Source organism: Miniopterus natalensis, chromosome 2, assembly GCF_054644295.1.
Source record: "Miniopterus natalensis isolate mMinNat1 chromosome 2, mMinNat1.hap1, whole genome shotgun sequence".
NCBI classification, from domain to species: Eukaryota; Metazoa; Chordata; class Mammalia; order Chiroptera; family Miniopteridae; genus Miniopterus; species Miniopterus natalensis.
In genome coordinates this window covers 144,150,943-144,172,190 of record NC_142082.1, presented here as the reverse complement: position 1 = coordinate 144,172,190, position 21,248 = coordinate 144,150,943, and the positions used below count along the sequence as shown (strand labels likewise).

General features: G+C 51.7%; 1 protein-coding gene across 5 annotated transcripts in view; it reads right to left on the bottom strand.

The window, feature by feature from the left end:
• The window catches only part of LOC107528219 (uridylate-specific endoribonuclease), a 49,025-nt gene that overhangs the window by 12,155 nt on the left and 15,622 nt on the right, over nt 1–21,248 (bottom strand). For 4 of the 5 annotated variants that reach the window (XM_087814699.1, XM_016201060.2, XM_087814700.1 and 1 more), the window contains exon 1: nt 2,078–2,132. In XM_087814699.1, coding sequence (XP_087670825.1) covers nt 2,078–2,132 — 55 coding nt within the window. Of the gene's footprint in view, nt 1–2,077; nt 2,133–15,688; nt 15,761–15,854; nt 15,910–16,345; nt 16,411–17,015; nt 17,104–18,029; nt 18,081–18,208; nt 18,300–18,572; nt 18,755–18,842; nt 18,969–19,423; nt 19,522–21,248 lie in introns of those variants that run through there. The other variant, XM_087814698.1, reaches the window with a different exon arrangement.

Here is a 21,248-nt window from a genome sequence, read left to right as displayed (position 1 = left end):
GCCTGGGCCAGGGATCCTTCACACTTCCCTGTAAACTTGGTGGGTTTCAAGGTGACTTTGGGATTTGAGGTTGGAGGGGAGGGGTAGGAGGGACTTTTCCTCATAGGCATCTCACTGTGCTGTTCTGGGGACACTCAGATAACTAGTCACCTTGACTACTCACACTAGTGCACCACCTGATACCTACTGTTTGCACAAATGCTCTGCGTATGCCTTACTCACCAGCCAGGTACCTGAATCACTGCTCCAGCCACCACCTGCCCTCATCCCTCTGCCCATCTCTGACTCTGCCTTTCTTCACTTTGGCCTTTCTTATCTTAAACTCAGATTCTCCCTCCATTCTCCATGAAGAGCTTAGCCATGACAACCCCTCCCCCAATGAAATACTAAATTTCTCTGCACCCTCCAAGATGTCAATATGCTAGGATGCTCATTCCTTATCCATACTGCCCACCAAGAGAGCCTGGGTGTCCCCATATGCCAGTGTTGAGCCCCTCTGATGGTTGGGGCATCCTACATCTGTGCCTCTCTAGGGGCCAGATGTTGTTTCCATGGAGACCTAGTCAACCAAGAAAATCACTTCCAGGACCAGCTTCCTGCCTCAGCCAATGACTCCCCCATATGATTCATATTCTTGTTCCAAAGTTCTGAGATGTTGAAATAGGATAGACAAGAGCAGAACTCTTCCCTCCCACCTTAGGAAAGAAGGAGGCATCATCCACTCAATCCTCACTTCCCCATCAACCCCGCAGCCAGGTCAGGTCACCTCCCCAGGGCCAGGGCTCCACCTGCACGTCTGAAATCACTGTTGCCTCTGACCTCAGGGATGTGCCCCCTCTCCCCCACAGGAGCCAAAAGTCTTGAGTTGCTGTCCTCTCCTGATACTGGGATGTACCAATCTGGCGGCCACTCCTTCACACTAAGCCGGAAGTTTCCATGTCCTCCTTCACTCTCTGCCAGCCAGGGCCCAGTCGGAGCTGATTCCCTGCTGCTCTGCAGTGAGCACCACGGTGGAGGTACATGATCCCACCCAGGGCTGGGAGGCCTGGGAACAGCTTTCCCTCCAAAGGCTTTCTGCTTGGGAATCCCGTGAGGGGTCTCTTTATCTACAACCTACTTGGAAATGACTCCAAGAGTAAGTTTCTCCCAGGAATATTCATAATCATAGTCAAAGCCCCAATTCACTGAGATATCACCCCACAGAGAGTGCTTTTAATACATGATCTTATTTAGTCCTTACAGCAGTCCCGTTCAGGAACCACCTGGGTCGGGTGGCATGGTTATCAAGCTCTGATTCTGTCTCCTCCAGGCAGACATGGATTCTCCCCATACACCTCAGCTCAGCCCCGGAGCTTGGCACTTGTTTTTCACTCACTCATTAATCACAATTAGCACACCGGCAGCATCAGTGTTTGCATAGCTACTAAACAGGAAAGTGCTCCTGTTCCTCGGCTGGTCCCATCCCATCCCCTGCACTGCTAGTAGCTGTGGGCCAGGACCCTTCTCTATGTGTTAATGCCTCTAACACTGGGGCAAGACCAATTCCTCTGACCACTCTTATAGCCCCAGATAGCACACAGCCTACCTCCCAGTCAGGGGCTTTTCCTTTCAGTTTCTCCCTCAGCCTGCCCATCTCCTAAGGCTTTACCCAGAAAAAGGTCCTGCCTCAGACAACCTCACCCATCCCCAGGGAGTAGGAGGAGTAACCAAGGGCAGCCAGGCCATTCAAACCCAGCTGGCCCCAGCCCCAGCTTTATACCCTACAATGACCAGGAAAAACAAAACTTTGGTGAGATCAAAAGTTAGGTTGGACTCAGGGATGTTTGGGGCTAGTCTTCCAAGCTGTCAAGAAGTGGCTCCCATGACATTAGCCCATCAGCCCTGCAACTCCTTTAACACAGTCCACTCCACTCCAGAGGCAGCTCCTGCCCCTCAGACCAGGACCAGCCTAAGGTGCTCCATAAATTTAGGACAGAGATGATCCTCCCTTATCCCACTACTCTCACCTACACCAAGTTCCCCAAATCTCTGCTTCTTTATGTAGGACCATTTTTACCTCCACCAGATAGCAACTTACCAGACCAGGCCAGGCCGCAGAGCATGGCCAGTATCAGGGGCACACAGGCCTTCATGGTGCCCAGTAGGCCAAAATGGCATTGGCCGTCGGACTTCCACTAGAGTCAAGATGAACGTCACAGCTCTCAAATGAGCCTTATTTCCCAGGATGATCCTTTTAAAGACATCGGAACTTGTAGGTCTGGTACCTCCAGATCCTTCCAGAAAAACGGGGGAGGGATCCCAGGTGGATTGGAGGTGGATGGAGGTGGGGTTCTCCAGCTGTTTGAAGCCAGAGGGAAGGTGACTAAGCAGGCAGGTACTGCCAGATGTTTAGAACAGGTAATGCTAGCCATTTGTAGCTAGAAAATAGGTCAGACAAGCAGGCACAGCAAGAAGAGCCTATGTTAGGGGATTTTCTGTCCAATTAGGGGCAGCCATGGGCTCATCTTTGGGTGATGCCTTCTAAACATCCACCTACCTACAAGCCACAGGTCTGACTTTTCTACAGGGGAGGGGCCACAGGCTGGCCTCATCTTTGAGTTACTGGTGCTTAGCTTGAGGAATACAGTGAGATGATCATTACCACTTTGACTAACAGTAAGTGCTTAAGCAAGTGTTGGGATTAGTGGGAGGAGAGATATAAGAGGCATGGGTCGGAAACAATGGCTGTTCTTACTACCATCGAGCCGCATGTAGCTACATCACCTTAGAACTATTATGCAAATGGGCCTCTAACTCTTAATGAGTCAGCATCTCAGCTCTTACATGTTTCAGGTTCTTGTGGGTTCCAGGTTTATGAGGCCGAGGAAGGGCAAGAGGCCTCTTAAAGGCAGCTAAAGGACCCATCCTTCCTCTTCTGGGAGCCCAGGGCCTCAGTCCCTTTACCCCCTACTCACACTCCTCTCCCCTAAAGACCCTCCCCAGAGAGAGATGAGGCCTCTCACTGCTCCTTTCCACCCAAGTCCGAGAACAGGTGTAGCAACTTGGGGCTGCCAAGCTTTCCCCTCCTACTAAAGCTTAAACCTGCTAAGTAAAACGCCCTTCCAGAAAGAGCACTGCATGGCATTCTCAGCCCTCTCAAAAAAGAAAACTCTCAAATAAAAAAGCAAAACTTTTGAACAATTGATACTACCCTACAGGGGTGTGTGTGTGTGTGTGTGTGTTTTGCAGTCAGGGTGGCATGTCCTTCTCAGCCAGTGTAGTTTAACAGAGAAACACTTTCCCTTTTGTCTTCAGTTTTCTCATCTTTGAAAGAATGGGGTTGGGTCTGACAATCCCTTCTAAGTTCTCAGGCTTTATTTTGATGCTGCCTCCCCATGTCCCGGGCCAACCAGTTGCTGGTGGGTTAAGGAGAACCTCCCGACCCCTTGCTGTGTGGAGATGAGATCGACTATGTCGTGGTCTCAGGAGTGGAGAGGACAGCCTGGGCAGGCCACCTTGAAGAGTAAGCCTGGCTCTGTTCTTAGGAAGGAAGCCTGTTAAAGGGAGTAGGAGCAGAAATGGCTGCTTTGTTTGCATAAGTTTCATTTGCACAACCTGAAAGAGGGCTGCTGAGCTGCTGACAGCCGGACTACTCATTCCCCCTAGATTACAGCGCATGAACAATGCTCAGATGCCGGTTAGTTTAGGGTTTTAACAAAGGAGCGTGTCACTGGCTGGGCCAGGAAGTAATGACACCTCAGAATCTGGGATTGGGTGGTCTGTCCCTTCCAAAGGCCCTCTGGGTAGATGGACCCGGGCTGAGGCCCAAGCTATCAGAGTGGGAGTGGGTTCTGGCCAGCATCACCCTGATGTCCAACTGAACTGACTGTGGGATGGAGCTTCGGGGGTGGGTGCACTGCCCTCTATTAGGTGAATTTTAGATCAGGAACAAGGCTGAAAGCTGGACAGACAGTTAGATTGACCCCGTAGGGCTAGATGGGTCATCTGAAGAACAGTGTGTTTTAGGCTGGGTCCTCCAAGAACTAAAATATCAACTAAACAACCACCATCAACAGCGATGGGGCACTTACCGCATGTCACAACCCAAGAGCTTGCTCTGTGCTCTCGACTTCATTCTCACTACAACCCTTATCAGGTACTCTTGTCATCCTTGTTTTACAGATGAGGAAACTGAGGCACAGAAAGGTTGGAAGATGTGCCCAGGAGCACACAATTATTATGTCATGCAGTCAAGTCTCTGACCGGAGTCCCCCATGGTGAGCACCAATTCACCACATTGCTCCACGTTGCTCCCAAACATCACACCTTCAAAACACAGCAGCAACCATTTCACTGTCTGCATTACTATGCAAAGTGGTCTGGAATCAGATTCACTGGAATTTCCTCAGAAGTCACCTAGTTTCACTTCTCATTTGATGGTGCAACGCCCTAAACAATCCTAAGTGGTTGTTCTGCCTCCATTTGAATACTTGTGAGGCTAAGGGATCCCACCCTCTTAGAGCTGCTCGTCACCCCTTCTCAGGTCTTATTCCCAAACCCCAGCACTTTGCAACCCAAGACATGCTAACGCCGATGAAAGTAGATAGAAGAGTAGGGAAAAAAGTCCATTCAGCCAATACATGTGAATACATTCACACATTCATGCAAAGATGCCTCGCAGATAACTTAGATGCACATATACAGGGTGTCCCCCAAAAATGTATACACACTTTGAATGATTATAAAGTCAGTATTTATTAATGTAGAGCTCATTTTCAAAATTGAAAAAAATCTACAGAAATGAATAATTTATTTTGTCAATGCCTGTTTTCAAACTGATGATGACTCTTCTGGTCCAGGCACTGCTGATAATACAAAGCAATGGAACTGAAAACATCAAGAATCATTTCGGCATGGCTGGCATGGCTCAGTAGTTGAGTGTCAACCTCTGAACCAGGAGATCATGGTTTGATTCTAGGTCAGGGCACATGCCCAGGTTTCAGGCTCGATCCCCAGTAAGGGGTGTGCAGGAGGCAGCCAATCAATGACTCTCATCATTGGTGTTTCTGTCTCTCCCTTCCTTTCTCTGAAATCAATAAAAACATATTTTTTTTAAAAAAGAATCATTTCCTTCGGTATTTGTGTGCCCTCAATTGGTCAACTGTTGCTGTTTTGTAGTGTAAACTTTATCTTTTATAAAAAAGTCTAGTGGCCCTTTAGGATAAACTTTCTTTGTTCAAAGCTTAGTCTGGCTTCACCCATTATTTCAAATCAGTTAAACCTGAAAATTAAGTGCAATTATCAGCCGTTGAAGTGTGCATACATTTTTTTTGAGACACCCTATATATATATACTGGAGTAGGTAAAAACAAGTAGGTTTATAGTTGTGAGTAGGCGAAATCCACAGTTTATTCTTGTGTTATCATTTATTAACCTGTATGTCTTTTCCATATGAACAACTGTAAACCTGCCTTTGCCCACCCCTGCACGTATGGAGAGGCGGACACATTACATTGTATTACAGGCAGTTTCTCTTCCCAGCCAATCTAGTCTGGACAGAAAACTCTGCTGCTCATCCTTCGAAGTTCTCCCTCAGTTAGGTCCTCACATCCACTTTCCACCTTGATTGGAAGCTCTTCCAAGGAGCCACTGTGGGAGGCAGCCAGCAAGGTGAGTCCCAGGAGGCGAGGTCCCCGACACCTGGGGAGGGAGAGGGTGGCGAGAAGTGCATGGAGGTGGCTGCCCACGATGAGAATAGCGAGAGAGATGCCTCCTCCAAACCAGAAAGTGAGGAGAGGCTGCAGCTGCAGCCTCTGTGGCGGGCTGGAGGGTGGGGAAGAGGTGAAGCTGCCTGGGCAAGGCTGCAGGAAGCAGTCAGCTGTCGGCGACGAGGGGAATGGGAATCCACCGGTAGATGTTTACTGGGTGCTCCCTATATGCCTGGTCTATGCTGTTACTGGACTGGTGGGGTTCAGGCTGGGCTGGAAAGCTATTCTTGGAACTGACTGGTTTCTGGTGGGACAGAGGACAGTGAAGCCCCAGCATTTGGCTGCTGTTGGAAGTAGACCCCACTCACCTCTAGGCTACCAAAGTGGTCAGGGGTCTGTCAGGACCAACAGGCTGTGGGAGAGACTGACACAGGGGACATACACCCAGGCCAGCCTATTTCACCACCCTTGTCCTCTGTAAATCCGGGACCTAGTCACTGTGGCACAGGACCAGAGACTGAATGGACCCTGCATCTGGCACAGCTCAGGTGAGGCCTGGAGTCACCTCCCACGGGAACCCAGGCACCTGAAGATGCTGGGTCTCCAGCATCCATCCCACTGTGGCATGTGAGTGCCCAGGACAGAGGCCCAGGACAGTCACCCACATCTGATTATTTGTGAACCACATCAGTTTGCCGTGTCCTCTTACTCAATGAGTCTTAGAAAGTTTCCATGTGTGATTTTCTCCCACACTGGTTTGTATACTGTGGACTGCATGTGGGTTTCCAGGCCTTTCTTTTCAGGTTTGTGGGCAGCCCTGACATTCAGCATCACACTCATGGCCAGCCCTGGGCATATTAGTCAGACGTGCAGCAGAGCCATTCATCACAGAGTCCCGGGGTGTGCTTCTGGTTCTGCTGGCCAAGCCCCATGCCAGTGCTGTGCCTGGAATGCCCTCCCACCACCAGCCTGCTGTCTGGCTGTCCGTCTGCTACTCATCCCCCAGCCTCAGGGCAAATCCACCCTTCCACAAAGCCGGGCTTCCTCCCTCCAGCCCATGGACTCAATTCTTGATATTTGTCCTGTGTGTGCCTTTGACACATCACACCCACCTCTGATAGGTGTTGCCACGGACATGCTGTCGGTTAACCCCTGCACTGCCATCTAAATTTTCATCCACACAGGTGTTTCTTCAGCTCGCCTCTGAAATTCCTTGAGACTGATACCCTGCCTCGTGGTCCCTTCTACTGTTTCGTTGTCATCCAATGTGTGTTAGATTACCGTCAACATGTGCCTGGGACCAGGAATGAATGAATCAACGAATGAACGAACGAACGAACAGAGCCTTCCAGCCCCACTTGTTATAAAGGGAAGATCATGAGCAAGGGGGAGAGAGTTGGTGGATCGCTCTATGAGATCTGGAGGCTCCAGAATTTGTTCATGAGGGGAGGGGAACCTCAAGGGCAGTGGGTGTAATGGGGTCTAGGGATTCATGTGTTTCCACAGCAAACACGTTATTTTTAGCTATATTATATGTTTATTTGAGCCTAATGGAAACTTCGAGGGACCTACCCCCCCCATGCCACCCCTTGGCACCACCACTGCAAAGGGCAGCCATCGCAGGGATCAGAGAGAACCCGGGATTCCTGCAGGTTCTGAATCCACAATGTAACAGGTAACTCAGCTTGATCTAGCTTTTTAGGATTCCAAAATAAACACCTGCCTCCCTGTCTTGCCAGCTATGCTAATGTTTGTTCCACACTGCCTGACAGAGATTAGAAAACAAAATTACTCTCCCATGTCTTCAAACCCCAGTGGTTTTGGAGAGGGTCTGGAGGCACAGATGGGAACAAAGAGAAGAGGGTGAGACAGGCAGACAGTGACAAGGAGGCTGGGAGAGGCAGGAAGGGCGTGAGCAAGGGCAAGATCAAGACAGAGTCTTGCAGAGGCCAACCAGGAGCCGGGCGCAGGCATGAGACACCTCCCTGGCCACTCGCCCCAGGTGTGTTGGCTCAGCCAGCTGCTCTGTCCTCACAAAGATGATGACAGGACTGGCAGGAGCTGTTCCAGACCCATGGTCTGAAGATCGGCTATCTGTCAAAATTATCATTATTGTGCTAAGGTAGTTGGATCTTGGGCAATCTCCCCCTGCCTCATTCACGCCTTCATTCACAGGGCTGTGCTAAGCCAAGTGGATACAAGAGCGAGGAGCTCAGTGTCTGATCAGAGAGGTAGACAGTGGGCAAAGTACGCTGAAATCTATTATTGGGGCAGCAGAACACAATGCTGAGACCACTGGTTCTAAAGCCCGGGTTCGAATCTGAGCTCTGACACTCACCAGCTGTTCTTCTCAACCCTAGGAAATTTTCCTGACCTCTATGCCTCAGTTTCCCCGTAACTTAGAGCAAGTAAAAGTACTTTACAGGACTCTTTTGATGACTGAATGAGTTAATACTTACAAAACTCTTCCAACAGTGCTTGGAAAAAACAAACAAAAAAACCCCAGTGGTTGGCACATAACAAGACCGGATACGTGTGTATTAAACAAAGGAAAAATAGGGCCACAGAAAACCTAATTTAGATAGGATGATTAGGAAAGTCCTGGAAAACTGCATTTAATAAGACACACAAAGCGGCAGCTTCTTAAACCTCTACATACTGTGATTTTTTTTTTAATTCCAAAAATAAATGTACATTTTAAATTTTGGGGCATCCTAGGATGAGTCTTGAATGATTTACACTGTCTAGCTCACCTGGTTTGGTTGCCAAAGGTGACCACCTATTTTCTGGGTGTAGCTGGGGAGCTAAGCCTTGCTCTAAGGGAAGCCAAGAGCATCAATGGGGAGTAAATACACAGCTCCAGCCTCTAGCACCTTGTGCTTTTTTGATGAGATTACCGACAGCAGACTGGTGCAGAAGCCAAGAACCAAGAGAGAGGAGAAACAGAGAAGGCTGGCCTCCTCCGCGGGCCGCTAGAGTCCAGTCTCCCTCCAGCACACAGGCTGTTGCCCCTGCAGGGCCCAGCCCCAGCAAAGCTCAGTGGGTAGAGCTGGCCACCTACCTCTCCCTCTAATTCTCTCCCTTGGGGGGCCCTATGCTCCCCAGGGCCACTGCAATATGACCTAAGGAATACTCTGGACCCTGCCCCTTGCCCCATGTCATGACAACTCCCCTAATGCCATTGCCTCAAGGCTCTTTCCTTTTCTCCTCCTTAAAGTGACCATTAGCATTCTCTCAAGTTATATACCTACACAGCAGGAGCCTTCTACAGACAGGCAGGACTCAGGTAAGCTACAGAAGGCAATACTTAGGGACAGGGGACTCTCTGAGAACCCTTCTAATAAAGCTGTGCTAGCCCTGGCCATTGTGACTTGATTGGTTGGGTGTCATCCCATGCACCAAAAGGTCTCCTCCGATCGATTCCTGGTCAGGGCACATGCCCAGGTCGCAGGCTCGATCGTGCAGGAGGCAACGGATGGATGTTTCTCACATCAGTGTTCCTCTCTCTCTCTCTCCCGCTCCCTTCATCTCTCTTTAAAATCAATAAAAACATATTTTACTTATTTATTTTTTTATTAATCCTTACCCGAAGATATTTTTTCCACTGCTTTTTAGAGAGTGGAAGGGAGGAAAGGGGGGGAGAGTAACACCAATGTGAAAGAGACATGTCGGTTAGTTGCCTCCCACACACACCCCAACCAGGGTGGGGGTCAAACCTGCAACCCAGGTATGTACCCTTGACCAGGAATTGAACCTCAACACCCCCCGCCCCCCACGTGAGGGCATAACCACTGAGCAACACCAGCCAGAGCAATAAAAACATTTAAAAACAAAGAAACAAAAAACTGTGCTTGCAGCTGGCTCTTCCTCCCAAGGGCAGTCTGGCTGGAGGCCACTGCTGGGAAGATGCTTGGAGGGGTCACCAGCCTCATGACCAAGAAAGGTCTGTGCCCCCTCCCCCCCCTTAATGTTTTGAGCTGCCTAAGTCACAGACCCTAATTGCAGGAACACATTCCCAAGCCCTCCTAGTCCAAATCTCTGTTTTTAAATAAGGAAACTGAGGCCCAGGGAGAGAAAAGGACTTGCCCAAGGCCATGTGGCCGCTGAGTCCAAGGCTCCTCCATCCCACATGCTGCTCACTGTGAGAGGACCACCCTGAAACCAGCCTGTGCTGCCTCAAGCTCTGGTTTACAGGGCACTTTTCTGGAAGGCAAAATAAGCTTTAAGTGTCCTGTTGCTATGGTCCTAGCAAAATGTCACACTCTCTCAACCCCTCTGCTGACTAGAATCCTCTGAGTGCCAGAAAAGCCTGCACTCTCCTCCACTCAGCAGCCTGGAAACAACTCCAGCGGCCCACAACTCACACCCCAGCCAGAGAGCTGAGGCCCTGAGCACTCCCCAAGGGCCAAGAGCATGAAAGACAGAGTCAGGCAACGTCCTAAGTGTTCAGGTTCCTGGCCTGGGGTCCATGCTGGTCAGAGTCTGAACACACAAGAGACACTAGAATCTCACACTTTCCTGTAAAAAATAAAATAATAAAAAGTGGGCCTGGCTCTGAGCCCAGCCTTCTTCCTTCTTCTGGGGTCATTGGATCCATGTTCCTGCCTCAGTGTTCCACCTGCCACCAGCAGCAGCCTCCTTCAGCTCCTTCAGGGCCGCCTGCCCCAGGAAGTCCCTGGGCTTGGGAGAGAAGACGCTCTCTAAGCACAGCTGAGTCAGACTCAAAGTTCTCCAAGCACAGCTCTCAGAGCAATCCGGTGTCAGCAGCATCACTGGGAGGGACGGCAGCTACCTGCCCCGGGGAAGAAAGCCCTTCGCCCTGTCAGGCTGGGCAGCAGGAGGGCGAGGCTCAGGTCTTGAAGGGTCCAGAACCTCAGAGAGGGGTCCCTGGGGCAACTAGACAGGCCTGAGTGGACACTCACTTAGTTCATGCCCGTGGCCCTGGCAGATGTGTGAGAAGCCCAGAGCTCCGTGTACTGGGCAGGGTATAAGGACACATTTTGGAAATGCATTTACGTTCTGGCCTACACGTCCACGGAAGGAAGGAAGGGATCAAGAGCAACTATTAGGCCAGAGATTTTGCCCTGGCCACCGGCCCTTGTATCTGATACTCAGGACATTCTGGTGGCTTGTACTAGTGGGGAGCTGAGAGCACCCCCAACTCTGGGAAGCAGAGCTTTGCAGGCTGGTGTGCGGGGCCCTGGGGGCGTGGCCAATGACAGGGCCTGACTACTTGCACTCCAACACAGGACCGGCCATGGGCCTAAATGCTTGGGGGTGAGCAAAACACCCTCCAGCCCCTAGGCATCCACCCCTCTCTGGACTTGCCCTCTGAGGCATCTTCCCTTCTGATAGCCTGTTCTGCATCCATCTCCCCGGCTGGGTGGTCTGCTCCCTGAGGAGCCAGGACTGCCTTCTCATTCACAGAGCCTCTACCAGACCCACAGTAAGGATTCCAAAATGAAAGGAGGGAGGGTGGAAGGGAAAGGGGAATTTATATGCCTGGGTCTATGAAATGCTAGGGTTCAGGGAAAGTGCATGTGGCGCTCTGGGGGCACAAGGAAAGGTCATGGACGGCCAAGCCCATGGCATGGGCATGGCTGAAACACGTCCAGCTTTTTCACAAGTTCACCCTATTATTAAATAGTAATGTGACCTCAGGCAAATCTTTCTGTGCCTCAGTTTCTTTGACTGTAAATGGGTAAAAACACCAGCCCTATCATCAGGGTAAAAATAAGATAATAGAGGTGAAAGTGTGCTAGAAAGGACAAAAATAATTCAAATTGATTAGCATGGTAAGCACTGAGGATAACAGCTATATTAAGAAACTTAATCTTGCCCTGGCTAGTGTGGCTCAGTTGGTTGGAGTATTATCCTATATACCAAAAGTTCAAGGGTTCGATTCCTGGTCAGGGCACATACCCAGGCTGCAGGTTCAGGGTGTGTGTGGGAGGCAACCGATCGATGTTTCTATCTCTCACATCCATGTTTCTCTCTCCCCCCTCTAAAAAGAAAAAAAAAATTTTTTTTTAAAGAAGCTTAATCTTTGCAACTTGGAAAACAGAGCAGCCAGAGACCTAAGAAAACAAAAGGTGGGACTGGGGAGAGAGGAGAGGGTGAGCTCCCAGGGAGAGGAGCTGGAGCAACTGGAGGGTTGGACTCCCCAGGCTGCCCTACCCCTTCACTAGATCCTGCTCAGCCTGCTGGAGACGTACCCCTCCCTGGTGTGCACCCCACAATTAGAGTCCTGGCCTGGACCCAGCCTGCCTCAGGCCTGCACAGGGAAGCTAAGGATAAGGGGTAAGGGAGGGGAAGGGGTGCGTGTGTATATGAGAGAGAGGTTGCCCGCTCCGTTCTGTTCTCCCCCATAGGACACACATCCCGTCTGGGCTTGACTTTGCACTTCCTTCTCTCAGCCATCCCATGAATTCCTCCTCCCATCATAGCTCTCCTGAGGCTGGGACACAAGCTGGGAGCCCCCTACACACAGCCTTGGCTGCCAGGACACCCCACCCACCTCACCCCTGGGCAATCAGAGAAACAGAAGGCAACACCCCTCAAAGCTAGAGTCACTGTGACCTGGAGACTTTCCCTCCTCTGCGTGATGAAGCCCAGTTACCGGGGCCTCCAGCTCCAAGTCTGTGTCCTCCTGCCACCCTGGGCCCTGTTCTCCTGGCAAGGCCTCTCTCAACAGGCTCAAAAGATGTCCCGCCCAAGAGACTGAGGCAGCTGGGAAGTTGCAGGGCAGTCCAAGGCTGAAGGGAAATTCAAAGGTTGTCAAAGTTCCAGAGAGACAGAGGTGTGACCTCAGAAAAGAGGAGAAACACTGATGGGGCACAGCCCCCGCCATGCTTGGCTTCCATCACTGCAGGGCTGGTCCTGCCCTTGAGTCTGAAAGGATGGTAAAGGGCCGTGGCAGGCTGACTGGTCTTGCCAAACCCTGACAGACAATGGGTTTAGAAGAGAAGAAAGCCCCTGGGAGTCCTGACTCACCAAGGCTGAGCTCAGCTCAGCCTTTTGACTGCTCAGCTCTGGAGGCTTCTGTGCCCAGTGGTCCTCCACCTCCACTCATAGTTACCCCTGCCACCTGCTCCACCCCAGATTATCCCTAGGGAGAGGGCTCTGCCGGACGTCATCCAAGGTGATGCTGTCCCTCTGTCAGGCTAAGGACACAGAACTGTCCACAGCTATCACGTTGGTTGTGGAGGCAGAGCTGCAGGTTGACTGCTTTGTCAAGATCATCACACCCATCTTACAGATAGAGAAATGGAGGCAGAGAACTCTTCATTGACTTGCTCAGATTCACTGAGAAACCTGAGGTTTAATCCCAGTTATGCTGCCTAGTGCTAAGCATTCTGACGCTTCCCAGAAGCAGCTTACACGTGTCCATGAGCACTGGGATGAGAGGTCTGGTGGAGGAGGGGTGGGGGTTGTCCAGTCTGAGCCCTGGCAGATGTACCTGCTGAGCCAGTGCAGGGCCCACTTCCTCCACACATCCTGGACCCTGCTGCTAGATACCTACCCTAAGGCCAAGAGGTCCCTCTTGGGGCCAGACATGCACCTCACCTGCCAGGCCCAGGGCCATAGGGAGCAGAGAGAGGTAGAAGGGGTCCTCTCAGTAACTGGTTCCCAGGGGACATGCTGAAGAGAGGATTCAATGCTGACAGAGCCTACTGGAACCATTCTCACCACTGATGAGAAAGCCTGGCTTCTTGGAAGCCTGTTAGGCCTTAGCAAGGGAGGGACTCCACTCGGAAGCCTCTGCCTCGGCATCTTCTCTAACACTGGCCACCTCCCAGGGGCCTCAGTTCAATGCAAGCACCTTGGACAGGCCAAGATGTGTGCCAGGCTGAGGGACAGCAAGTGGAGCAGGAGGAGGCAGTGGAAGGAGATAGTTGTAGCCGAGCTGTGAGAGCCCTCCTCTCAGACCACCATGAAGAGAGGGCCACTCTGGCCAGCCGGTGACGGTCTCCAGGCTCCAGCAGGTGCTGGCCAGGGGGGTTAGATGTAGATAGCTGTCAGCCATCTGGAAGGCCTGCCTGGGTCGGAGAGACCACACATGGGCGGTGGAGCTGCTCCGTTAGCCTCTCTGGGTCCACTCCAGGGCACAGATCTCCTCCCCAGCTCCTGGCCTTCTCTTCCACACCCCCACAGGGCTGGGCTCAGACACAGGCATCTCTGTTAGTCTACGGTAACAATAAGGCTCCTCAGGGACCACCACTCTGGCACAAACAGCCTGACCACACCCCAAGTGTTTATCTCCTATGTATGGAAAGAAAAGCAGGACTGCCCCTTCCCTTCCTGGCCCTCCCACCACTGGCCCTGCCTCTGCCACACACATGCCACACAAATGCAGACGCTCTCAGTCCACTGCGAAAACAAGCCACAGGGCTGGGAGATGGCTGGACAACAAAGCCACAAGGCACAGAGTCTGGAAAAAACCTGGTGTGGAGAGCTCTCTATTGAACACAGAGTCCCAGCATCTGCTCTGCTCTCCCACCCACTCCAGGACCTCTCTCTGTCCCCCGTTCCTTGGCTTGGGTCCCCCGCTCATTCCATTCTGAGGTCCTCCTCAGCCGACAATCATCACAGGGGACAGATGCCTCCACACTGCCCGATCCAGGGCCTCAAGTCCATTCCTTGGAGAGCCCTGCCCAGCTGCGGCCAGCCTGTGGGCCCCTCGGCCCAGGCGTGCCCTGGCTCTCCAGGCGGGAAGTGCCTGCTGCTCCAGCCCCAGCCTCCTCTTCAAGGCTCCAGTTCCCGGGAGAGGCGGGACAGTTCCCGTTGGTTGTTGATGACCTTCAGCTGCTGGACATAAGCCCAGGTGCTGGCTGGACTTCGGGTGCTCAGGGACTGCTCCGAGCCTGGCAGGATGGGGGAGGCAGTCAGGGAGAAGACGGACACCACTTTGCAGAGCCAATCCCTTCCCCATCCAAGGAGCAAATGGGCCTCATTGCCCTCCGCTACCCACCCTGCCACTTCCCACCCTCCACCACCCACTGTGCGGGCCATCAAGACCATTACCCCTCCTCCCCCATCTCGGGGAAGAAAAGCACTTGGTTAAGACAAGAAAAGCAGGTCCCCAATATCACATATAGCATAATATCCCTTTTCTAAGTTCAAAAACAACTAAAACTAAAGACTATTTTGTTGTCATTAAATATATATGTCTGTGTGTGTATGTATGTAAGTATACATATATTTATAATATGAGGCATTTAAAAGATATACGTGCGTGTGTGTGTGTGTGTGTGTGTGAGAGAGAGAGAGAGAGAGAAAGAGAGAGGGAGGGAGAAAGCTATCTTAAAGAACAAGAAAATGCCCTGGCCGGGTAGCTCAGCTGCTTAGAGCATCACCCCTATACACCAAGGTTTCAGGTTTGATCCTCGGCCAGGGCACATACAGGAATCAACCAATGAATGTGTAAGTAAGTGAAACAACAAACTGATGTTTCCCTCTCTCTCTAAAACCAATAAAAAAATGTTTTAAAAGTTTCATTAAAAAAACAAAACAAGACAATGAGTAACCTGAAATTCAGGATAGTGGTTACCACGGGTGCGGAGGCCAGGGGGCAGGAGAGGGGAACATGACGTAAGGAGGTTTTGTTGTCAATGTGCTTATGCATGGACTGGGTCCAGAAATATTTATTATATTATCAGAATAAGCACACACATAAAATACAATAAAAGGCCAACGATGACAGTGTGGCATGAACTGTGGATTACGATTAATACCATTTCATGCAACTGAGGGCCAGTTTTTAAAAGGCAGGTCTGGAGCAAGCCTGCCTGGGTTGCAGCTCTCTTGCTAACTAGCGTGGCCTTCTGCAGGCAACGTCAACACCAAGCCCGTGTGCGCATCTTTAAGTTGGGGTAACATTCCACCTACTTCACAGAGGTATTGTGAAGTTATCAGCATGTGTCATATATGTATCACACATGCAAGTGCCCACACATGTGAGCCACGGCTAACTCACTGGTGCCCACCCCGCCCCCACTCACATGTAGAAATCCTCGCTGCTTGGCCGTCCTCGTGGAGGTGGGAGACGCGGCTTCGGAGTGGTGAGAGAGGCACTGGGTATGGGGAGAGGTGGGAGTCAGGGAGACAGAGCCAAGCCTGGAGGGGGATACTGGGGGGGCTCCTACCCTGGGGGACAGGTCCTCTCACCATTGCTGTGGCTTCGGCAGTGGTGCAGCATCCGCACGGCTCTGGCCATCATCCTCTACGCACAAAGCAAGGGTGTAAGGCTGGGCCTGGGGGCAGAACCCTGGCCTGGCCTGGGGGCAGCTGGGAACCTGAGTTCCCTCTGAGTGGGGTGCTCTTAGAGACTATGAGGCTGGGGGGGGGGGTCATGTCTGTTCTGCCCCAGCACAGGCCAAGGCCCAGCAGGAGCCGGGAAGTGGGAAGAAGAACAGAGACCAGGAAGGGCTCTGAGAGGAGGAGGCCTGGGAGGGGGTCTGGTTGAGGCTGCCACCCCAGCGCCCCCAATAGAGGCCTCCAGTACACAGTGGAGTTAGGCAAGGGTTATTTTTAAATAAGCACTCACATTCATATTATTAATAACGTTAGACCATTTCTCACCTCCTGCCCCCTCCCAAAGTCAGAGTTATATCCCCCAACCCACTCCAGTTGTAGACAACTACTGTCCTTGAACTCACCATCTTCTCAAAGTTGATGAGATTCTCCACCAGGGTGTGGTTTCCCTCGTGGATAAAGGTCATGTCTGCAAAGAAACTGATTGTGGTGATAGGTCCCCTTTCCCTTTCAGCGGCCCAGGAAAGGCGAAGGGCCAATAATGAGCTTCAGTCCTGTCCCACCCTCACACTGCCTTCTTCCTCGGGCTCCCCTTTGACCTCCTGGAGTAATTTCTTTGTATCTCTTGGGTCTCATATCATAGGCAATCTAATGTCACCAATATTTGTCTGCATGTCCTAACTCTGCTTCTAGCCTGTGAACTCATTCATCTTAGTGCCCCTCAAGGAGTCAGCACATGGGAATTGCTCAGAGAGGGTTGGGTGGGCATCCAGACAGGCACAGAAATGAGTAATAGGATGCAGCCCAGCCGGTGTGGCTCAGAAGTTGAACATTAACCTGTGAACCAGGAGGTCACTTTTGATTCCCAGTCAGGACACATGCCCAGGTTGCGGGCTTAATCCCCAGCAGGGGGCGAGCAGGAGGCAGACAATCAATGACTCGCTCTCATCATTGATGTTTCTCTCTCTCCCTCTCACTCTTCCTCTCCCTTCCTCTCTCTGAAATCAATAAAAACATATAGAAAAAATAATAATAATGGGATGGAGGCTGGAAGGTAATGTCTGGTCCTATTACCTTTGAGAAGAAGAGGCATGAAGGGGATGACAGGAGGGGAGAGCTTGGTCAGGGCCAGTCGATACACTCGGTGGTTCCATGAGGGATCCTGGGAGAGAAGAAGCCACAGTGAGACAGGGTGGGTCCCCACACCATAGCTCACCACATACCACAACACAACCAAATGCCCCACCCCACCACGAAGGACCATATGCCCGTCCCCTTGGAGCTCAGCCTTTCCTCAGGGCTAGATCTCACCCAGGCAGGCTCTGGGGCAGGTGGAAAGGCCCTGTTTACATGTGGCTTCCTGGCTTCCAATTAGCGCCCAAGGAAACTTCATGGCCATTAGTCCTGGGGCCCTGAGCTTTCATGGGTCTCTCTCTCTCTCTCACCCCACCCCCACCTCTCTCTGGCAGATAAGTTCCATTGACCCTCTTGAGCCACCAGGTGAATTTTTTTCTCAAGAGTACCCAGATCCATATTGATAAAAATGCCTCCGAGCCACTTTTCTCTTGAATATTGTCAAAACCTTTCAAAATCCCCAATAATTCTTGGGAGTTGAAGTTCAGCTCAACTCTTTCCTCATCTTTTGGCCTACTCCAGTCCACAGGCTCCTGGAGTCTTCGAGGGCCCACTGACAGGCCCTGGCACACTGTGGGTGCTGGTCCTGGGACCTGCTTCCTGAGTCCTGAGGCAGGTCAGCTGGAGACCAGCGTTCCCCTGATATTTCCACGGCACCTCAGACCCCAGGGCCAGACACTGCATGTGCCTGTCCTGGTCTTCACACAGGACCTCAGAGCCACAGCAAACGTACTTCCTCAATACCTACATATCCTGAGGGATATACTATTCTATGCACTGTTACAATAGTGCTAAACACCCCTTCTTAAGCCAGCTCCCCAAACCCATGGGCCAGAGAGAACCAGGCCTCAGCTCAGGGTTGGAAACCTTGGACATGACAAGGACAAGTAGAGGGGATACTGGGAAGCCAAGAATTAGGGTTTCTGGAGGGACAAGCTGAGGCCCAGCACTCACCAGCAGCCTCTCAAGGGCCGAGTACAGCTTCCGGACTTTGTGGGGCAGCCGCTGAGAAGGAGAGGCAGATGGAGACATCACTGCTCCTGTCCGCAGCAGGACTCCCAGGATGGGCTTAGGGCCCGACCTCAGGACTGGGGTGGGGAGGGCCTGGCTGCCCCCTTCCAGGTCACACCTACCTCCCAGGTATGAGCCAGGCGGCTGATGGCTGAGTTGCTGAGGCCAAACATGACAGCAAAGAAGGAGTTGAGGTTCTTTTGTTCCTTCAGGCTGTTGGCAGAAGAGCCAGAGACCCTCAGGGGAAGCAGCCTCACCCACAGAGCCCCACATCAAGACAGCATCCAGGCCTGCAACCCACAACCAGGCAGGCCAGGCCAGTGCTGCCTTTGGGGGGACTGGAGCTGGATGGGGTATAGAGGCAGAGGCTCCAGGAGACCCAAGGGATGGCAGAGTTGGCAACACACTGACCAGGCACAGGGAGATCTAATAAAAAGTGGCCTAAAGAGTCTGCCACACATCCCATAGTCCCCCACAGGCACTCACTGGGCTGCCAGCTTAATGAACTTCCTGAGCAGCTGTGCCCGAGGGCCAGGCACTGGGCAGAGACACAGCTCTGTGGCCACCCAGTACTGCAGCTCATTGAAGCGACGCATGAAGCGCTCCAAATTGGCGGTGGTGACATCGCGCAGGTGCTGGGGGCCCAGCACGTAGTGGATCAGTTCCACCTAGGTGCGGGGCAGCACAAGAGATCAGCACAGGCCGGGCGAAGTGCCCTGCCACCTGCTGTCCTCCCCTCAGCTCTGTTCCCTGCACCTGGTGAATACTGTTGAAGAGGTTCCAGTCATGGTCCGTCAGCTGGCCTGCCAGGTCCTTGGCGCTCACCAGGTCCAGCCCCTCAGCAGAACCCACCGTGGGCCCCAGCTGCTCAGGGTGTGGAGTCTGCAGGTGGAAGAGCACTCAGTGGGGTAGCAGAGGAATCCAGAGGAAAGGTATCAGGGGGAGGAAAGAGTTTGGGGTAGACTCTGTGACCGCGATCAGAAGAGTGTTGGGGAGGGCAGGGATGCTGAAGGGAGTGAGGGGACCTCTAAAGGATGGGGTTTCCCAAGGAGGCATCTTCCTGACAGCTCCCCAATACTGAGACCCATCCCTGTAGGACTCCTATCGCCTGGGGAACCCCTAATGGGGGCAGGTCTTCCTCTTTCTCCTTGAGAGCTCCCAACCATCTCTCCCTTCCCCCATCCTTTGGAATATCCCATCAGCTGAGGCCCACTCCTTCCTCTTCCCGGTTAAGACCCAGCAGCAGCCAGACCAGGCCCCCTCTCTCCTCAGCATCCATCCCTACCACCCCCAAAACACAGATCTTCCCTGGGTCCTGGCGCCCTGCCTGTCCATACCAGCTCATGCACTTCCTGTGGGTTGACAACAAAGAGCCGCTCGTTGAGCCCCAGGGATGTGGCCACACCACGGGCATCTGGCTGCAGGCCAATGGCATCTGCAAAGAGAGCAAAGGATGCACTAGGTGGGGACAGGGAGCAAGGCCGGGGACCAGCTGGAGGCAGAGTGGAGGCCCTGTTTGGGAGGCTGGGAGGTCCTTCTCCTAGTATTAGGGTTAGAGTCCTGGGCAGGTGCTCTAAATGCACAGGTGCATGTGTCCGCACACCCACACTGCCCAGGGTAGCACACTCGAGGAGAATGAAGGGGATGCTTAGTGAGACAGGAAGACCGTGGGCAAGGTGGGAACCTCCCTGAGCCTTAGTTTCCTCCTTTGTCAAATGGAGACAATAAGACTTGCCCTGACTATGCACAGTCAAATGAACTATTTTCTACAAATAGTGGCTATAAGTATATGATACATATAATAGCCCTATGAAGACTGGGAAATGCCTTTACAGAAGTCTTGGTGTTGATTTTCATCAGCTCGTGTGGACTGGGATCGTGTTTTTGGTCGTGTTTGAGTCCTCAGTCCCTAGACCCGTAGCCTCCAAAGTAAGGCACACAAGGCCATCAATGTGTCCAGGAAAAAATATTAGCGCTTCTACTTAAATTTAGTTTTCTCATACATTTTGCACCTCTATTTTGTGTACAGTTTTATAATTACATAACATTCGTGTACGAATTCATGTATATGACTTACAAGGAAACGAACACATAGCAGAGAATTTGTAATAAAATATCAAGGGTGTCCATCAAAACACAAGAGATCTGTTCTCTAAACAGCACCTGCACATAGTAGAGCGTCAATAAATGTTGGCTTTGGGCAACCGCAACTCTCCAGGTGGCCACCAGAGGGCGGTGCTTCCAGAGCACTTACAGGCACAGGTGGCTTCCTCCTCTCCCCAGGTCCTGAAGGGAGAAGGTCTTGCCTTTCTGCCCCCACTCCTTGCCATTATTCTCTAGATGCCCCTAATTCCAGTCTACCCTGGGCGCCAGCTGTCAGACCTGGGCAGCATCCTTCACAGACAACAGTGGTTTTTAATGTACCAAGTTCTCCAATGGCAGGTCTTAAAAATCCACGCTGCCCTCTTCTGAGTACTGGCTTTGTGCCAGGTGCCATGCTAAGTGCTTTACACACAGCATCTCATTTCATAGTCACAGCAGGCCCATGCGATAGGTCCAGTTACAGAGCACCTTTGACAGACAAGGAAACAGAGGCTCAGAGAGGTTAAGCAACCTGCCCAGGATCACACAGCTTACTAGCAGCGGATCTCGGCTTCCAACACAGGTCTGGGAGTCCAGGCTATGCTCTTAACCATCAAGCTTAACTATCTTACCTGCCACAGCACCTCTAGCTCCCAGCACATTGCTGGCCCACAGCTGATCCTCAGATATGTTTGCTGACTGACTAAATGAATAAAGACTACCTAAAGTCAAAGGCTAGCTACACTCACTATGAGAGCTTGGGAAAATCGCTTAATCCCTTTGAGTTTCAGTTTCCTCGTCTGAAAATAGAATAAAAGTGCCTATCTCATAATATTGTTATTGGGTTAAATGAATACATAAGCCTGATAATAATACTAGTCTCAGCTAATACCTAAGGGGTGCGATGTGCCAGACATCACTCTAAACACTGCCATAGATGAGCTCACTTAGTCCTCACAATTCCTCTGTGGAGCATGTACTTTTATTACCCCCATTTCACAGATGATGAAACAAAGCACAGGGAGATGAAGTACCCTGCCCAAGGACAAGCAGAGAGGAAGCTAAAGTGCTGGGATCAAA